At 34.7% G+C, this 17545-nt stretch overlaps 1 protein-coding gene across 1 annotated transcript in view; it reads right to left on the bottom strand.

Moving 5' to 3' along the window:
• The window catches only part of LOC149576516 (peptidyl-prolyl cis-trans isomerase FKBP16-4, chloroplastic-like), a 105772-nt gene that overhangs the window by 67189 nt on the left and 21038 nt on the right, over positions 1-17545 (bottom strand). The window contains exons 2-3 of the mRNA XM_089817593.1: positions 15551-15606; positions 15380-15435 (exon numbers count right to left, since the gene is read on the bottom strand). Coding sequence (XP_089673719.1) covers positions 15380-15435; positions 15551-15606 — 112 coding nt within the window. The remainder of the gene's footprint in view (positions 1-15379; positions 15436-15550; positions 15607-17545) is intronic.

Here is a 17545-nt window from a genome sequence, read left to right as displayed (position 1 = left end):
ATCATTTGACATCAATGACAATATCTTCAATGATCTCCTAGATGCCTTTTGACACCAATGACAATACTTCCATCAATGTGTAGGTTGGATGTCATATTTATTTGTATGTGTCATACTCCAGAATTTTACAAGACCTGTAAGTCGGGTAGTTAGATCAGTTGTGCCATTTAGGTTTGAGTGAATTACCAACAACATATGCCAATTAAAATTATAGTAGAGCACTAATTGCACAAGGTATTGCCAAACAAAGATAGATGTCAAACACCAACATTCGCAAATTGTTACAAATTATATTCATAGACAAGATAGTGCTCAGACTTACCAGGCCCAAGCAAAGTAATCAATATGCAAACTAGGGTAGGTTGGGATTCCCACCACCACTACCACAGACCAAATAAGAAAGGTCTTTCACTTCTGAAATGGCATACACAAGATTCCAACAGGAATTTGCAATTCAAAATAATAAATCAAGTTGCGTGCCTAAACAAAACAACTTGATAGACATATATGCCCTGTTGAGGCAGAAACCAAGTGCCGACACAAGACACATCAAACACCTATAAAATAATTGAAATTAGAAATGGGTCCAAGATATACTAAATCAATCGGTCCCATAAAGAAATTTTAATATCTTATTTATTTTATGACAGCGACATTACAAAAAAAACGTCAAAACCAAGAACCCTTACCAAACTCACGGGTTTTGTAGGACTGTGCAATTACTATCAGCGATTTCTCAAAAATTGCAGCGGCCCTTACAAGCTTAACCAAGAAGGGAGCATTCACTTGGAATGATAAAGCATGAGCAGCTTTCGAGCAACTAAAAGAAGTTATGAGTTCATGCCCAGTGTTAGCCATACCTGATTTTCTATACCTTTCGAACTATAATGTAATGCATCAAAAGAAGGAATAGGAGTTGTACTAATGCAGAAGAAACACCCTATAATTTTGAAAGTCATAAACTCATCGAAGCTAAGAAACATTATTCTTTTTATGACAAGGATGTTGGCGATAATGCATGCCTTAGCAAAATTTCATTAATACCTAATTTGCAGGAAGTTCGTAGTAAAAATAGATCATAATAGTCTACATTTCTTCTTAAACCAAATGGATCTAAATGACAGACAACAAAAGTGAGAGAGCAAAATTCAAGCCTATGATTTTGCTATAGAATATGTGAAAGATATAAATAATATAGCAGTAGAGGCTTTATCAAGGAGACCCCACATCAATACTATTTTCGGGATACCATGGGATTGGAAAAATGATATAATAGCATCAACTAGTTCCAACCTCTAAAAAGCTCAACTAGTCCCTCAATGAATAGCATCACTCATCTCCTCTCTAAAATGTCACACACCATCACTGATAAGCGTTGAAACTCATTGATGGATGACTCAAGACCTCTAGTCTGTCTCAACTGTGTCAACTCATGAAAATAAGACTTGGCGTCTTTCTTGTCAAATCTCTCTACCAGTCTATCCACAAACTCCTAGTAGGATACAATCTAATCATGGTGCAATGAAACTAATCTATGGTACCACCAATCATGGGCTATACCGTCCAAACGCAACACAAAAAAGCTATGCCGTCCTCTTTGGTCATGAGACATAAAGAGAGATAAGCATCGAGCTTTTAATCCCGAGCTCTCACTATAACCTTCCCATTACCATCAAAGTGAGTCAAGGTCATTTTATTGGTTGCCTACTTCAAGCCATTCTAGCTAAGCCTCTATCTCATATCTGGTTTGGACCTACCGCTAGTGTGCTCTCTCTTCTATGTCAGAAATCTATCAAAGTTCAGGTTCTTCTTAATTGCCTATGGTAAAGCGTCCTACTCTACATAATGGGTCACCATATCATTAGAAAATGGTGTAGCCTCAGTCTCAGTACTCACCACATCCAGCTTAGGCCTCAGAAAAGTTTGTTGTGGCCTATCATATGTACCTATATGTTCACCCTGTTGCCAGCTCTATACTTATGAGAGCTAACTGAAACACTCTTGGTACCTCTATCTCTACTAAATCCTCTAGGAAGAGCATTGTGTTGCAAAGTCTGAGATAGCTATTTCAGAACATCAATAACATGGTGTTGGTGTGAAAGGTCATTGAGGGTCTCTCTAGCCTCTTTGTCAATGTCATTACCTGTACCAGCATCCCTATTATTACTTGAACCACCAACATCTCTATCACCCATAGTGCCAAACTAAATCTCTTGTTCACCCTCACCTAGCAGTGAACTTGTACCCTGTGAATGTAATGTACTCCAGCTCTAAACCTCTGTCTCGTAAATGAATCTAGCTTCCTGAAGGCTGAAAGTAAACCACTCTGATACCACGCTAATGAGCCCTGTTGGCTTGCTCTGAATCTATGCTGAAGAAGTCTCCTTTTTTGTTTTGAAGTTTTTTATAATTTTTTATTTTGAGAATATATGATAATAGAGAAATGCTAGACTTGAGATGCAAAGTAATATATAGATTCAAATATCAACATTATTTGCTATCATTCATTAAGCAAGTATTTACAATTCAACTAAGTACATAAATTTATTGTAATTAAAGAACCTGGCAATATAACTACTCAATGTTGGAACCTTATGGCTAATGATAATTGATTAACACCCACATATGTGAAAGCTGCTTTGCTACTTCCCTCCAAGGCTCAAGCCAAACACTGCCTTCCACAATGCAAAACGCCACCTATGGTTGTGATGGCAGCCCAATATAAAATGACATCAATTCTATGATAATTAATGCAACTATTGGAACTTCCACGCTGCCTCTGAGGCTCTAATCATAGCCTCCTAAATTTCCCTCCAAATGTCTTAAATGTCATCATTAGTTGCAGAACTTTGGTTCCCTTTGATAACCGCCCTTGTTCCTCTTATTTGCAGCAGTAGTAAAATATTCTTTGGCTCATAATATGTTGACAAAACACCAGATGGGTTGCATACCAGTCATCATATTCACAAGCACAATTTGTTGGTATAGAAAACCTATTCAAACTGCAAAGAAGAGTTGCAGAAATCATCAATTTCAACAACAATATCAAATCCTTGGAAAAACTCACCAATTTCACAAAACAAGATGCATACAATGAGATGTTCAATCCTTCGTGAGGAATGCATTTTATAACTTTTAATGGTCAAAGGCTTCTTCCATACACCAACGCACTGAGTCTTGCTCAACATACTTTTCACTTGAGAATCTTCTTCATTACAACACTCAATTAAATACCACATACTCATAAAGTTATCTATTAAGTTAAACTTAATAAATAACTTGCAATATGCATCAAACTGTCAAGGCTGAATGGAACACTGATATAGTCTGGACTCACTGCATCGCCAAAAATGGAAACCCAGTCTCTTGACTTACTATAAATAGTAAGTTGCACAAACAGAGACCCTCAAAACAAAGTATCATCTCACGAGAGTTGCGATGATGAACTGACATACCCATGCTCCTGATACCTACTAAATTGGGGACATAACATTGAAATATGTTTTATGTTATTTTGCGGAGCATGAAATGGAGAGAAATATAATTATTTGTTATATTTCAAGTACATTAAAAGAAAGTGCAACAAAAGCAAAATATTTTATAAGTCATAAAAGGACTATTCAAGAAGCTGCTAGCTAATTGGGTTTGAAAGTTATGAATGCATTCATTGCAAGGTGAAAGTCATTCTATTGTGCATTTGATAACAGAGAAATTGTGCAAAGTTCTTGTGACAAGGGTTCGCAGAAGGAAGGGCTTGAGAAATTCGAAATTTCTTTAGCTATTGTGCTCTTTAAACTAGTGAAATTATCTACCAAATTGTGCTTGAGGATGGTTTATTACAGAACCATCAATTGTGTTTCAATTTGTTTCTGAATTTGAGAAATGGGTTCAATGTTCTATCTCAAAGAAAATTGCAGAGAGTTGGAAACAGTTTATACAGGCATATTACAGTATTTTGATTGACTTGCGTTTGAGATATTACTAGTTGTAGAATATATTTAGCAGCGTCAGATTTGGTAGAGGCTGTAGTTGAGTTTTATAAGGAAGCATTTGACATTTGGGAGGCACATTTAGCTCTTTGATGCCTTCCCTTCTATTTTTGGGAGTTGTAGGAACAATTTGTAATCACTTCCATATGACAGCATTACAAATCTGGAGTGTACTACATGCATGCAATCCTTTACAAGTTCTTCTATAAAAAATTCAAACATATATCATGTGCTTTGCATTCACACTTGTAAATATTTCTTTAGAAAGGAATGAATAAGTTGATAGGAAGGAATTACATAATGATAATAAAATATGAATGCTCAATGAATAGTTTACTTAACTTTTGAAATTACACACATTTGTATATGTTTTGGAATTACAAAAATCATTTAAAAGAAAACAATGCAAACCATATACACATAGATATCAGCAGTGTAACGAGACTCGGCGAGTCTGACCAAGACTTTGCGAGTCCGAGCTAGAGTCGCCCTTTCTGAGGCAATTTTCCTCTAGACTCAGACTTGGTTGAGTCCTAGCAAAGTCCACTCAAACTCGCCAAGTCCCGAGCCCAGGACTCTCCCCGGCGGCCAACACATGAAAAGTGAATTTTTTTTAAAAAAATCATTAATTTAAGTTTTTTTTTTTTGTTGTTATAACATCTACTTGACCTAAAAAGGTCATTTCACCATTTGCTTATGCTTGTGATAGAGAGGAAAGAGTTAGAGAAGAATATTGAGGTTTTGAGAGAGAAATCAGCAAACTAGTTGGCTCTCTTGTATTGATTGTTGATGGTTTGTGCAACTTTGTAGTTTGCACTTAAGCATTGAGAGGAGCTTAAGGAAGCATTTGGAGGAGGCTTCTACAAGTGAAAACTTACTTGCATTCCCATTGTTTGATTTTGTGCAAATTTGAAGAGGTAAGCAACAAGTTGCATTTCTTTGTGTTGTTTTGTAATATGTTTTACATTCATATTTTTTACTTCCCATTTTGTTTATATTTATTTTGTCTCTACTTCTACTATCTACTATTTAGAATCTAGATTTATTCTAATTTATCTTGATGACAAAGTAAGAAGGCCCTAAATTTTAAAAATCTGATTTGATGTTAACATTTTTCTATTTATAATAGATTCATATTGCAACAGCAAACACACTGACATAATGCCTCAGAGTGAGCCATCTGAAAGTGGAACTAGGCCTGCATTTAACCCTGATGCAGACCCAAGTGCAATAGCAAGGGATAGGGCTTGGAAACGTGCCATCCCGGGGCACAAAAAGGGAGTTGTTATATGTTGGCATTGCAGTGTAGTATATAATGGGAAGGAATTAATAGATTGCAGTATCACTTAGCATACATACCTAGACGTGATGCTAAAAAATGCAAAGATGTACCCTAAGATGTTATGCGAGACATGCAAACTCTTATAAAAGAAAAAATGGAGAAAAAAGAATTGAAAAAGAAGCAACAAGAAGAAATGGCACAACTAGGCACAACTAGCCCAACAGGGATTTTCTAGTTTTTGCTCTCCATTATCCCCTACTCCACCTATAGATGCCACTGCTTCTATGAATGTGACCATTGGGCCTCACATTCGCATTTGTAAGCAAAGATCGACACTTGATTCCATGTTTGTTCCACACACAGCTCCAAGTGCACAACCATCGCTTGAGAGCATGGGTTGGAACAAGGATAAGCATGATTATGCAAAATTGGCACTTGGAGACTTCTTCATCTACAACAACATTTCATTCAATGCAGCAAGATACTTATTTATTTAAATTTAAATTTATGTCTTACTTCATTTGCTTTCAACTTTCAACTTCCAACTTTCAAGAGACAATAATATACTTATTTTGTTTATTTTAATTTGTATTTTGTTCTCAAATTTATTTATAATATACTAATTTGTTTAACTTGTTGGGTGGATATTTTGCAACCGACAGTTTTGGGTAAAAATTCAGTCGAAAAATAGGATGACTAGCCATAGCGTGTGAGACAGAGTCTCTCCTACCTTAAAGGGAAGGCTCCCCCTTCTCACTGTTCCTTGGATCAACTCAAGGTAAGCAAGAAATTGAGAGATTTATAAACTGGGTGTTACTATTATCCTTTCTTCTTAACTTTCAAGAAAGGATCCACTTATTCGTAAGGCGAATAATGGGCAAGGTGAATCTCTAACTACACTTCTATCAAGAGCTGGAAACAGTGATACCGATAAATCTTCACTAACTCAAAGGCTAGCTAAAACATACCGGTTTGGCTCTAAGTTCGGTCGTACTCCTATATGGTAATAATTTTACAATTAGAGCACAAAGACTCCTAAAAGTAAGAACAACTAACTATTTTGCGAATTAAGATGAAAATACAAGCCACAGTCAAAGCTTCTAGCTATGGATTTTCACAATTGTTCCTGGTCAAAGCTCGGGCTTCAATTGTTTCTTAACTCTCTATGCTCTTTTATTGAACACACAATAATAACATGAATCAAGACAATAGGCACAAATTATAGTCAAAGCTTCTAATTTGTTCTATCACAATTACTTCTAGTCAAAGCTTCAAATCCAATTGCTTCTTTTATTCACTTTTCTCCCAAATTCGTACTACACAATCAAAGTTATGCTTGCACAAATGTGGCAGAGCTTTCTTGCATACAACAAAAGATAATTTTTACAATGAGGGGGCACTTTTTTATATAGGCAAAGAAGTTGAGAAAAAGGGGGAGGAAAAAGTGGGAGCAACTCAACTAACTTTGACCAAGTCTAACTACAGAAAATAAAGCGTTACATGCAACTACATGTGCAACTCGCATTACATTATTTTACATTCATGTAACTTGCATTACATGTAATTACACTTTTTCATGTAATGCATCTTCTCCAACTACAAACATGAAAGAAGAAAGAAGAGAAAAGAGAAAAGAACAATTCTGAAAGGCCTTGTACTTGCTGATGCAATTTTAGATGATAACAGGACTAGGATTTCCTGTACCTTGTACTGCTGCATTCACGTTGATAACCATAGTGTTGCATCTTTTGATAACCTCTAGCTCTCCTTGATGAATTGTCTATTATCATGTGGAAACTTGATGTGATCCATCTTTTCTTGCTCTAGTTGTCGTGAATTCTCCTTTGTAGATCAGCACAAACTGGAGTCTTTGAATTTTTGAAAATCTTTTTGACGATGTTCAAATGTACACTTGAAACAACTTTCCATCAGCACCTTTAACTCTTTTTTTTTTTGAAGTAAAGTGCTTGACGCATGGGAATGCGTGTAAATGGAGATTGCCGATTTTCAAAAAGTGACTTGAGCTTTCAAGATGTCACTGCATAGAAAATGGATTACATGTAAATGCAACATGTAATGGAAGGTGGAGGGTGAAATGAGATACAAGTGTGAGTGAAAGATACACTTTACATGCATATGCGGATGAAGGCTAAGATGGAAAGCATGGAAAGATACGAAAATATGTATTTGCTCATGGAGGTGTGAATGCATATGGAGAGGAGAAAATGACATCTTTTTGACTTTACAAAAAGTGACTTTTAGTCAAAATTGGACCTTTTAGATGCAATTACACGTAACACATTTCATGTAATCGTGCGTGCAAATGGAAACGAAAAGTGAGATGGGTGAAAACGGAAGTAGAAAATGGGATCACATGCATATACGGATGGCGAATGGGATGAAAAACATGTAATCGCATTTGTCGGATGAAATGTGAGATGTAATGATATGGAAATGGAATGTGAAAAATAATGACATGATAATGCTTTTGCATGTAGTGAAGGAAAAACAAATTTTTGGGAAAAAACTTGCAACTTCCTTAAAATGGAGAAAAATCAGCAAACAAACACAAAACTAAAACAAAAGAAAAACAACATACCTTTGAAAACAACTCAAAACATGCCAAGATGCAATGCACTCCAAAGATGAAATTTGAATTTGGAAGCTGGGGAAGAACCAAAAACATCAAAATGAAGGAAAACTTCATAGTTAAAGGAAAAATGCACTTTAAAAGGCAAAGATTCTTACAAATGGCATCCATTCAACGATTTCATGCATAAAATCAGCAAGGATAAGCATGAATTAAAATGCATGAAAGAAGAGGTCCACTTACATGAAGAATATGTGCCAAAAATGAAAGAGAAAGAGCTAAAATAGCAAGTTTTATAGTCTTAAGACCAATTCTCCCTTAAATCCGGATTTTCAAACAACCTTTTGACTTTTTCCGCACTTGCATGTAATGGACATTCAATGGTCGGATTTGACATGAAAGTGCCAAATAAATGGTCTCCAAAAACAATATTATGCATTTAAAACTAAAAAAAATCCCTTTTGATCAAATGTATGGGCTGAAAATGCAATTTTTTGAGTTTTTTGAACAAAAATATGACTTTTTTATTCAAAAATCTGGGCTGTTTTTGCAAAAATGTGACTAAAAAAATGCATGTTTTAAAGTCATTTTTGACTTGTGAATGCAAAAACGACTTCCCCAAATGCATATACATGGATCAAAATGCAAAAAAGTGACTTCAAAATGCATAAAAGTGGATTAAAATCTCAATTTTCGGGGCATTCTAAGCAAAAACGTGTTTCTCCAAGCAAAAAAACGTGATCTTCCAAACAAAATGATTTGATGTTTAAACACACAAATGGTGATCACTATGTGATGTAATCAGCAAATAGGGCCAAAACGATTTGATTCCATACAAAAATGTGATCAAACTTTGAAGATTTATGAAATTTTATACAAACAACAAGCCCTAGCTTGGGATTTCAAACACGTTTTTGGGTGCAATAACTTGATTTTTGATGAGGGCAAAATGATCACCTCTCCAAAACATGATGAATCCAACTGATTTCATTCAAATCCATAGAGAAAATCAAAAGTTATGATCAAAATATAAGGTTTTTAGAGCAAGAACATGTTTTCTTCACATAATAGGACATTTTTATGTTCATTACATATTTTAAAACATGTAGGAAGGCAAAATAGGACCTTTTTGAGTCCAATGTATGTTTTAAAATATGTCTTGAGATATAATCTCACTTTTTGAAGCCCATTACATATTTTAAAATGTGCAAGTCTCCAAAATCTCACTTTTTGGAGTCATTTACATATTTTATAAACATATCTCACCTTTTTCATGCACAAGCATGAAAACTCAACTTTTCATGTCATTGCATTAAAAAGGTCCACTTTTACAAGCATTTGATGTAATGACATGAAAAAGGTCTTCAAAATGAGTTTTCATATGCATTAGCATGAAAAGTTTCCACTTTTCATAGTTTTTTACATGCATATACATAAAATGTCCACTTTTAAGCTTTTAAGTTATGCATTTCACTTATTTTTATAAAAATGTCAACAATATGGGTCAAAAATAATATTTATGCATTATATTAATCAATATAAGTCATAAACATTAAGTTAAAGTGACATTTATATAAGAATTTGATTTAAAAATCAAAAATTTAAAAAGTAATTATATAGTTCTATAGTCACTTTAAGTGAAAAATTAAAAAGTAACTCAACTTAAAATTATAACATAAAGTGCACTACAGTCACTTTAAGTTATAAATTTAAATGAAAAGTAACTTCAAAACATAACAAAAAGTGAGTAAAATGTTATATTTCAAAAAGTGAATGTAAAAATGAAAATATAACATCATTTTTTTAATTCATGCTGTTGCACCTAAAATGTCCACTTTTGAAGCACTAAAATGACTCTCTTGACTGATAACTCCGATTGACCTCTAGGTTAGACCGAATCGAAGGGGAAAACGAAAAGCATGACATGAGCAAAATCAAAGGACTAAAAACAAACAAACGCAAACTCAAAAACAAAAATAAAGAACTTTGAAGGCTTCAAAAATCAAGCAAAGGCTCGACAGAAAGCAAAATGAAAAAGACTTGACGAAGGCCTTCAGTAAAAGGATTCATTGTATCAATTGGTACCGACTGGTTAATCAATACTAACCAATTAAATAATGAAATAAACTCAAAAAAATGCGAAACTAATTTGAAAAAGTTTCGTACTGTTACCTACATTTTGTGATGACAAAATGCAGGACAACATAAGTTAAAATTTTTATTTAATTTGTTTTAGGTCCCCTTATTGGCAAATTGCAATCAATGTTGTTGTTGTTTGTGGTCTGAGGTTCAAAGCCCCTAGTGTTGACGAGCTAGAAGGCCCTATTTTGTCCCAAAGGGTGGCTGATGTAGAAGGTGCAATCAATGAGCAGCGTGAGGTGTGGAAGATGAAGGGTTGCACCATCATGACTGATGGTTGGACTGATAGGAGGAGTAGAATACTCCTCAACTTTCTTGTCTCCTCATCAAGTAATTGTACTTAAGAGTCTTAGACATTAAAAATTTAGAAGTAAAATTTGTACTTAAGTGATTAAGTTTATAAATTATGATTCATCATTGGTCATTATGCTAATTTGTTTCTTCTTCTTCAGGTGTCATGATTTTTTTGAAATCAATTGATGCCTCAGGCAAAACAAAGAATGTTGAATATCTTTGTAAAGTAATGGATGAAGTGATAAAGGGCGTGGGTTATGAGAATGTGGTGCAGATAGTTACAAATAATGTAGCAAATTGTGTTGTTGCAGGAAAGCTTCTCATGGAGAGACACCCTCACATATTTTGGACCCCTTGTGCTGCTCACTGCATTGATCTCATATTAGAGGATCTTGGTAAACTCCCATGAATAAAAACAATTATAGAGCAAAGAAGGAGTGTATGCAAATTCATATATAATCATACATGGGTCCTCAACCTCATGAGGGAACACATTGACCAAAGGGAGTTGTCTTGTCCAGGGGTTACTAGATTTGCAACTAATTTTCTCACATTGAAATTTTTGCTTGATTCAAAGAGAGGTTTGAGACGCATGTTTTTTCGTGAGGAGTGGATTGCATCATCATATGCAAAGACCATTGCAAGGATTGATGCAGCTAATCACGTTTTTTATGAGGCTTCCTTTTGGACACCGATTGTTGATATTGTGACGGTAATTTTCCTTTTTGTCCTCATTTAAACTTTATTTTGCTTATGAAAATATGTTATAAATTATTGTTCATTTAAAAAAAAAAAAAACTTAAAGCTGATTATAATATATTTCTCTTCCAACTTTCATAATGATTGCACTTTGTAAAGCCGCTTGTTGTTCTCCTACGAATTGTTGATGGAGATAAGCCCTTAATAAGCTACATTTATGAGGGTATGGATAGGGTGAAGGAGGTCATTCGCTCTTTTTTTTGCAGGGAATTGAGATAGGTATGGGCCTATATGAGATGTCATTGATAGACGTTGGCACAATCTACTTCACAAGCCTATACATGTAGCAACCTACTTCCTTAATCCAACATACTAATTCAACCCACATTTCAAAGCTAATGATAAGGTGTGGAGCGGCCTCTACGATGTTGTAGAGAGAATGTCACCTAATTCAAGAGTTGGAACAATTGTAGTCCGTGAGATTGAGTTGTTTAAGAAAGCTTAAGGGGACTTATTTGCACGGGAGTTGTGCAAGAAAAATAGGACAGAATTGATGCCTAGTAAAATTCTTTAATTCTACATCCTAATTTATAATTCTATTACCATTTTAATTTGGTAAAGTCCAATTTATTGATATGATTTAAAATTTTCTTGTTTCAGATGTATGGTGGGAGATGTTTGGCACAAAGGTGCCAAATTTACAGAGGATTGCAATTCACATCTTGAGCCAGCCATTTAGTGCATCAAGATGCGAACGTAATTGTAGTTTATTTGAACACATACACTCGAAGAAGTGCAATAGTTTGGCAATGAAAAAATTGAATGATCTTGTCTTTGTTCACTGCAACCTTCGCCTTCGCCATAAATAGATCCTAGGCACCGATACATCACTGATTGTATTAGAGAATGTTGATCCACATGTAGAGTGGAACACAAAAATTGTTGATCCTGTCTTCAGCGATGAAAATGTGGAGTGGGTACATTAGGTAAATCAGGAGGCTGAGGCAGTAGCAATGGCAGTCGAGGAGGCTAGAGTGCGAAGAGACAGAGTGCAAGACCTTGAGGCTAGGAGTGATGGATCCAAGTCTAATGATGAGGATTATGTGGGTGAGGATGAGGATGATGATGTTGATGAGGATGAGGATGAGGTTCAACCTCAGACATAGGGAGAGAGGATGGTTCTACGGTTTTCCATGACTTATGTTAGGTGCACTGATAGGAGGACATAGACTATTATGAGCCTTAGTCTTCTAGTTGTTATTTTGATATATGTTTTGAACTTTTGATATCATGAATTTCGTAATCTATGAATATTGTAGACATTTGAATCTTTGACACTGAAGTGACACTATGTTTATTACTCTAAGTTTATACTTTATAACTTTATATTGTGTTATTCAATTTTTTCCTTCAAAAATTCACTTTTATACTTATGTGATCTATGCAAAATTGTGTATGTGTATTAAGTAGCTTCTATTTATCTCAATTATTGTGTATTTGATGTTAATTGACTGAAAGATGCATGAAACAATCTTAAAATCCTTAGAAATCTTTGAATTTCATAGGTTTTTCAATTTTTCGAGTCCTTGCCGAGTCTGATCGCCGAGTCCAAGTCCGAGTCGGATTTTGACTTTCCAAGTCAAAGGCGAGTCCGTGTCTCGTAACTATGGATATTTGAACCTAGACATTGCATACCAACCATTTGACAAAATATCAGAAGGTTAGAATTGAGTCCTCAGAATTAGAACATGCTGGACTTCTTACACATTGCAAAATGGATTGATTTCTTTATAGAACCATGTTAATTTAGCCTTAAGTGTCAAAGCCAAGTATTGCTTCAAATCCTTCATTTTCCTAATCTGAGAGCAGAAACTTCCTCAACAAATGCTACCATATGGCATAAGTGTACTAGCAGTTAGCCAACTGGTTTGCCAAAGAAAATTTCAGCTCTCTCTAATCATCCAAGACTCCTTCAAGAAAGGGTATTGCCAAGGGATTTATTTTCGACTTGAAAACATTCTAAGTGCTGCTTGCAGCAGGGAATTTTCAGACAAAGTGCCCCTTCTTATCACTCCAATGTTAGAAGTTCAGTTTAAAATAGCAGATGTATGTACTTTATTTTTTCCAAGCAAACTTTAATGGATTAGAAGCCATCCCAAAACCTCGTGTTTGAAAAAGCAATGCGGATTGCTTTCATTTTATGGTTTTTTTCATAGCTATTCCAAGCTTACTACATATTCTTGAAAAGTTGACCCCCAAATTAAACACAACAGTTCTCTGGTATAGAAGGGAGGTACATATGGCCTTGATACAAGGGAAATGGCTATGTGAAAGTAAAGGTGCAAGATTGATACATAATGCAGAGGAAAGGTTTACAGTTTACACAAAACATGGATATAATCTAATGTCAAATGGGCATTACTTCACAACAAATGGCTACAAACAAAAACTTGAATTGGGTATTCAAAATCTACAAAGGACACCTTGAGACACCTTTGCAATAATAAATGTGACATTCCAAGACCATACATGGTCAGGAAGCACACAAATAATCATATAATAGAGTTCTACCACTTTTTCTGTAGCAACAGTGACAGGAAACCACATGGACAGGACAGTATTTGGAAATCGGTTTGTTTGACCCCTCAAATAACACACTGAATTTTTCAAGCAAACATGAAAGTTTTTCAAGACATGATAGATTACCCACAGCTCAATTGGCAGGTCCTTAGTCAACCATACATAGCTGTTATAGCACATTTTTTAGACTGCAGACTTGGGCAACCGAAATCTGAACAGGCTGGCCTTACAAAAGTGGGCATAGCTTGCTCATTTCTCTATGAAAATAAGTCACACTTGAAGTAGATTCAATAATCTCCCCAACCATATGACATTCATACCCCAATCCTTCCGTACAAAATAGTACAAAGTGCTGAAACATACAGGAATCAAAATTCTACTAGTCCGAGACACAACTAGGACAGTCGAAACTTCTAGCATGAACCCAATGGGACAATGGTATATTTTTGCTGCCTTAATGTTTTTAGGACCCTAACACATCTAGTAACACATTCTATATGCACGCAACCTTGAATCAAAACGATTTATAGTGTTTTACATGCTGTTTTTATGACTGTCACAGTCACCTTCACAGGGACAGTCATAAAAAGAGACTTACTTATCACACACCAAAGCGTCTCTCAACGTAAGATCATTCATTTAAGGTACTCACTCAATCTCTTTGACATTCCCAAACCAACCCTTCGATATTCATTCACTTTGCAAAGAAATATTTACAAGTGTGAATGCTCAATGAATAGTTTACGTAACTTTTGAATAGTCAAAATAGTTTACTTAACTTTTCAATATTTATTCAACATCTTTTAAATGTTTTTTCCCTCTTTTTTACAAAAAATATTGATTTTTACAACTTTGCCAACTGGAGCAAATTTTGCATTTTTAAAGCTTAAAGACTTGCAACTTTGGAAATCGCTTTTTTGCTTATATGAGGGTAATCAACATGTATAGTGCCCTACACCAATATATACTTCATTAACCATGAGTGATGGAAAAACTTTAACCCTATTGGAAAAATAATATTCAACCTTGTGAATGATTGTATTATTGTCAAACAAAATAATTAGTGCATTCCTTTAATAATCAAATTATAGTCTTTTTTCTTGTCCACAAATACAAGTATCAATGTCAATAGTTGTACCATACTAGGACATAACCACATGTAATCACAAATGATGATTTCTTCTTTTGAAATTTCCCTAACCAATTCCGATAAAACAATCTACCCAAACACTTGCATTGATATAGGCCTACATAATTGTGAATTACCTAGAAGCAGCTATGAAGAAAGTTGGAACAACCTGATAAATCCAAATTAGCAACTTGGATTTGGCCTCATATTCCACACACTCTACAGTTTATGAGATTAGAAACTGGTATTTACCATTGCAAATAATTTCTCTTATGGATAAATACGGTGCAATGCAATTCATCAACTTTTACTATCTACCTTGATTCTTGATAGATTATTTAATTATATTTTCTATTACAATATGTTTAGCAGAAATAATTGTAGAATGGTTCATTTGTAGCATCACTATAAAATTTGTACATTAGGAATATCATTCTAGCATGCATAAACCCTATTTGATATTGTAGTTTACACATAAATTTCAAATATTAATTTCGTTTAGCCCCTTCAAAAAGTCAACAACAAAGGTGAAAAAATCTTTTAGACTCACAGGCTAAAGCATACAACCTACACAGTAAACTATGTCAGATGCTCCTAACATAAGAGTTCAGAAGATTGTTCCCCACAAATTTATCCCATAAATGATACTATTAAGTAAAGGGGAACATGATACTGACTTGAGCCCATTTGGAAGAGTTGTAAACTCGCTTTCAGGTATCTTTTGTGCCCTTAGCTGAAAAACCCAAACAAGGCATTTAGATACCACCTCAGAATAAACAAACATCTAATATCAAAAACCACAGGATTCTAAGATGTGCACAAGAACAACAGGGCATAGATATTCTTACAGCTCTTTTGCTTGTTGATGCAGCTTCTACTTTATCACAAGAAAAAAGGATTAAAGCTGCAGCATGGTACATAATGCATTAATCGAATGTGCAAATGGCAAGTGCAAGAAAATGAAAGCAAAGCATTAAAAACTATCTATTGACAAATGTTTTTTTCTATTGCTATAATGTTCTACACAAGTAAATGAGGAATTTATAATTCTGAATGGTGGCCACTAATTACAAAGCAAGTTATATTTACTTTATAGAGAAATTTGGAAGAGAAATAATATTAATAAACTAATGTTGGAGAAAGTCCATAGTTGAAAATCTCACAATAATGTCACAAGACACAAACAAAAAACATTTAATCTTTCGAAAAAATCGCCAACGATTTTATCAAATTGTGGCGCAAGTTTTTGACAATAAATCGCAGCACTAGTTGTTGACAAAAAATCAAATAAATCGGGATATATTTGTGTTTATATTGGTGACCAAGTCAACCGCAACCCAACACATTTTTTTTGGGTTTTAACTTTTATCATTATGTGGTTAGAAAAGTGATGAAAAAAATGTTTTCAAGGGTCACTCTTTGTCATTTCTGGTGGATGATGCCTTCATTTACAGACGTCGTTCTCAACATCGACACCTTCATTTCTAGAAGACATTCGCCTTTGATGCCTTCATTTACCTTTAGGTTTTTTTGATAGTAGTCTCAACAAACCCACTGACACCTATTACGAAGTAATTGGTAAATACTTGCTTGATATTAATAGTGATCAAGAGATTAATTTATACAAGAGACTGAACGATGTTTCCTTAAGAAACAATCGTAAAGAATAGAAACATTCTATTGTAGAAACATAAAACTAAATATTAGCAACATTCTAATATTTACAAGAGATTACAATAGATAATCATTAGATACTAAATAGAGATAATAGAAACTATCTATTATTGTAATACCCTCCCTTAATGGTTAATCTTTCCAGAGCATGAAGCTATCAAAAGGCATAAAAGAGAGATTTTGTCTGCTCAATGTGCTCTGCACTACTCGTTGTGGGCTGCAAACTAGATTGCTTAGATCAGAACTAGCTTGAGCGGGTCGAGTTGTAGTACCCAGAACCACCTTATCGTTGTTGCAATATTCGAAGATGGTTGGCATCCGTTGTTTCCATATGTCATAATTACGGCCGTTGAATTTCTGATTTCCCTCGAGCAAAATGTTAGCCAAAGATGCCATTGAAAGTTTCCCAATGAGAAAGTGTGAAAATATGTGAAGGCACGTACTTCGAGGCAAAAAAATAGAAGACCCAAAAAATGAAGAGGTATCAAGAAGAGAGCTCGAAAAATCCAAAAGGAATATGTTGACGAATTTTGGATTTGCTAGCTCGAAAAATGAGGCACAAAAATCAAGGCACCACAAAAATCAAATGACAACCCAAATGAGCTCTCAAAAAACCCACCAAGAATATATTAAAATATTTTAGATATGAAATTGAAAAATTAGGGTTTCAAACAAAAATGGCCTTGGTTGCAAAAAAGCTTAGAAAAATGGCAAATTTGCAGAATTTGGACGTGAATAAACAATAGAGGTTTGTAAAAAACCTAGACTTCTCCAAATAGGCAAAAAAAAACCACTTTTTTTTCGATGTAAAAAATGGACAAAAAAACATATGCGCAATTTTCGAAGAAATAAGGACGCAAGTTGCATAGAAATATGGGTGTGAATTGTAAAGAAATGGCGTCCAACAGAGCTCCATATGAACAGCAGAGAATAACCTTCGATTTTAAGAGGATTTAGTCGCGCTAGTTGCAAATAGAAGGGCATGAATTTGTAGACCGAAAAAAATTGCGGGAGTTATAGACAAAATCGCGCGATTTCTTTGGCAGAAAACCCAGTTGAACCAAAGGTTTTGGAAGCAAATATGCATGAAAAAAATTTGGAAAATAAAAGGCAGATAATTTCAACCAAGAAATTATAATTATTTTCGAAATTGTTTAGAGTACTAGCTC

Source organism: Cupressus sempervirens, chromosome 1 (genome assembly GCF_028749045.1).
Source record: "Cupressus sempervirens isolate cs-2001-9-10 chromosome 1, ASM2874904v1, whole genome shotgun sequence".
Classification (NCBI taxonomy): Eukaryota; Viridiplantae; Streptophyta; class Pinopsida; order Cupressales; family Cupressaceae; genus Cupressus; species Cupressus sempervirens.
This window is presented reverse-complemented; position numbering and strand designations above follow the sequence as displayed.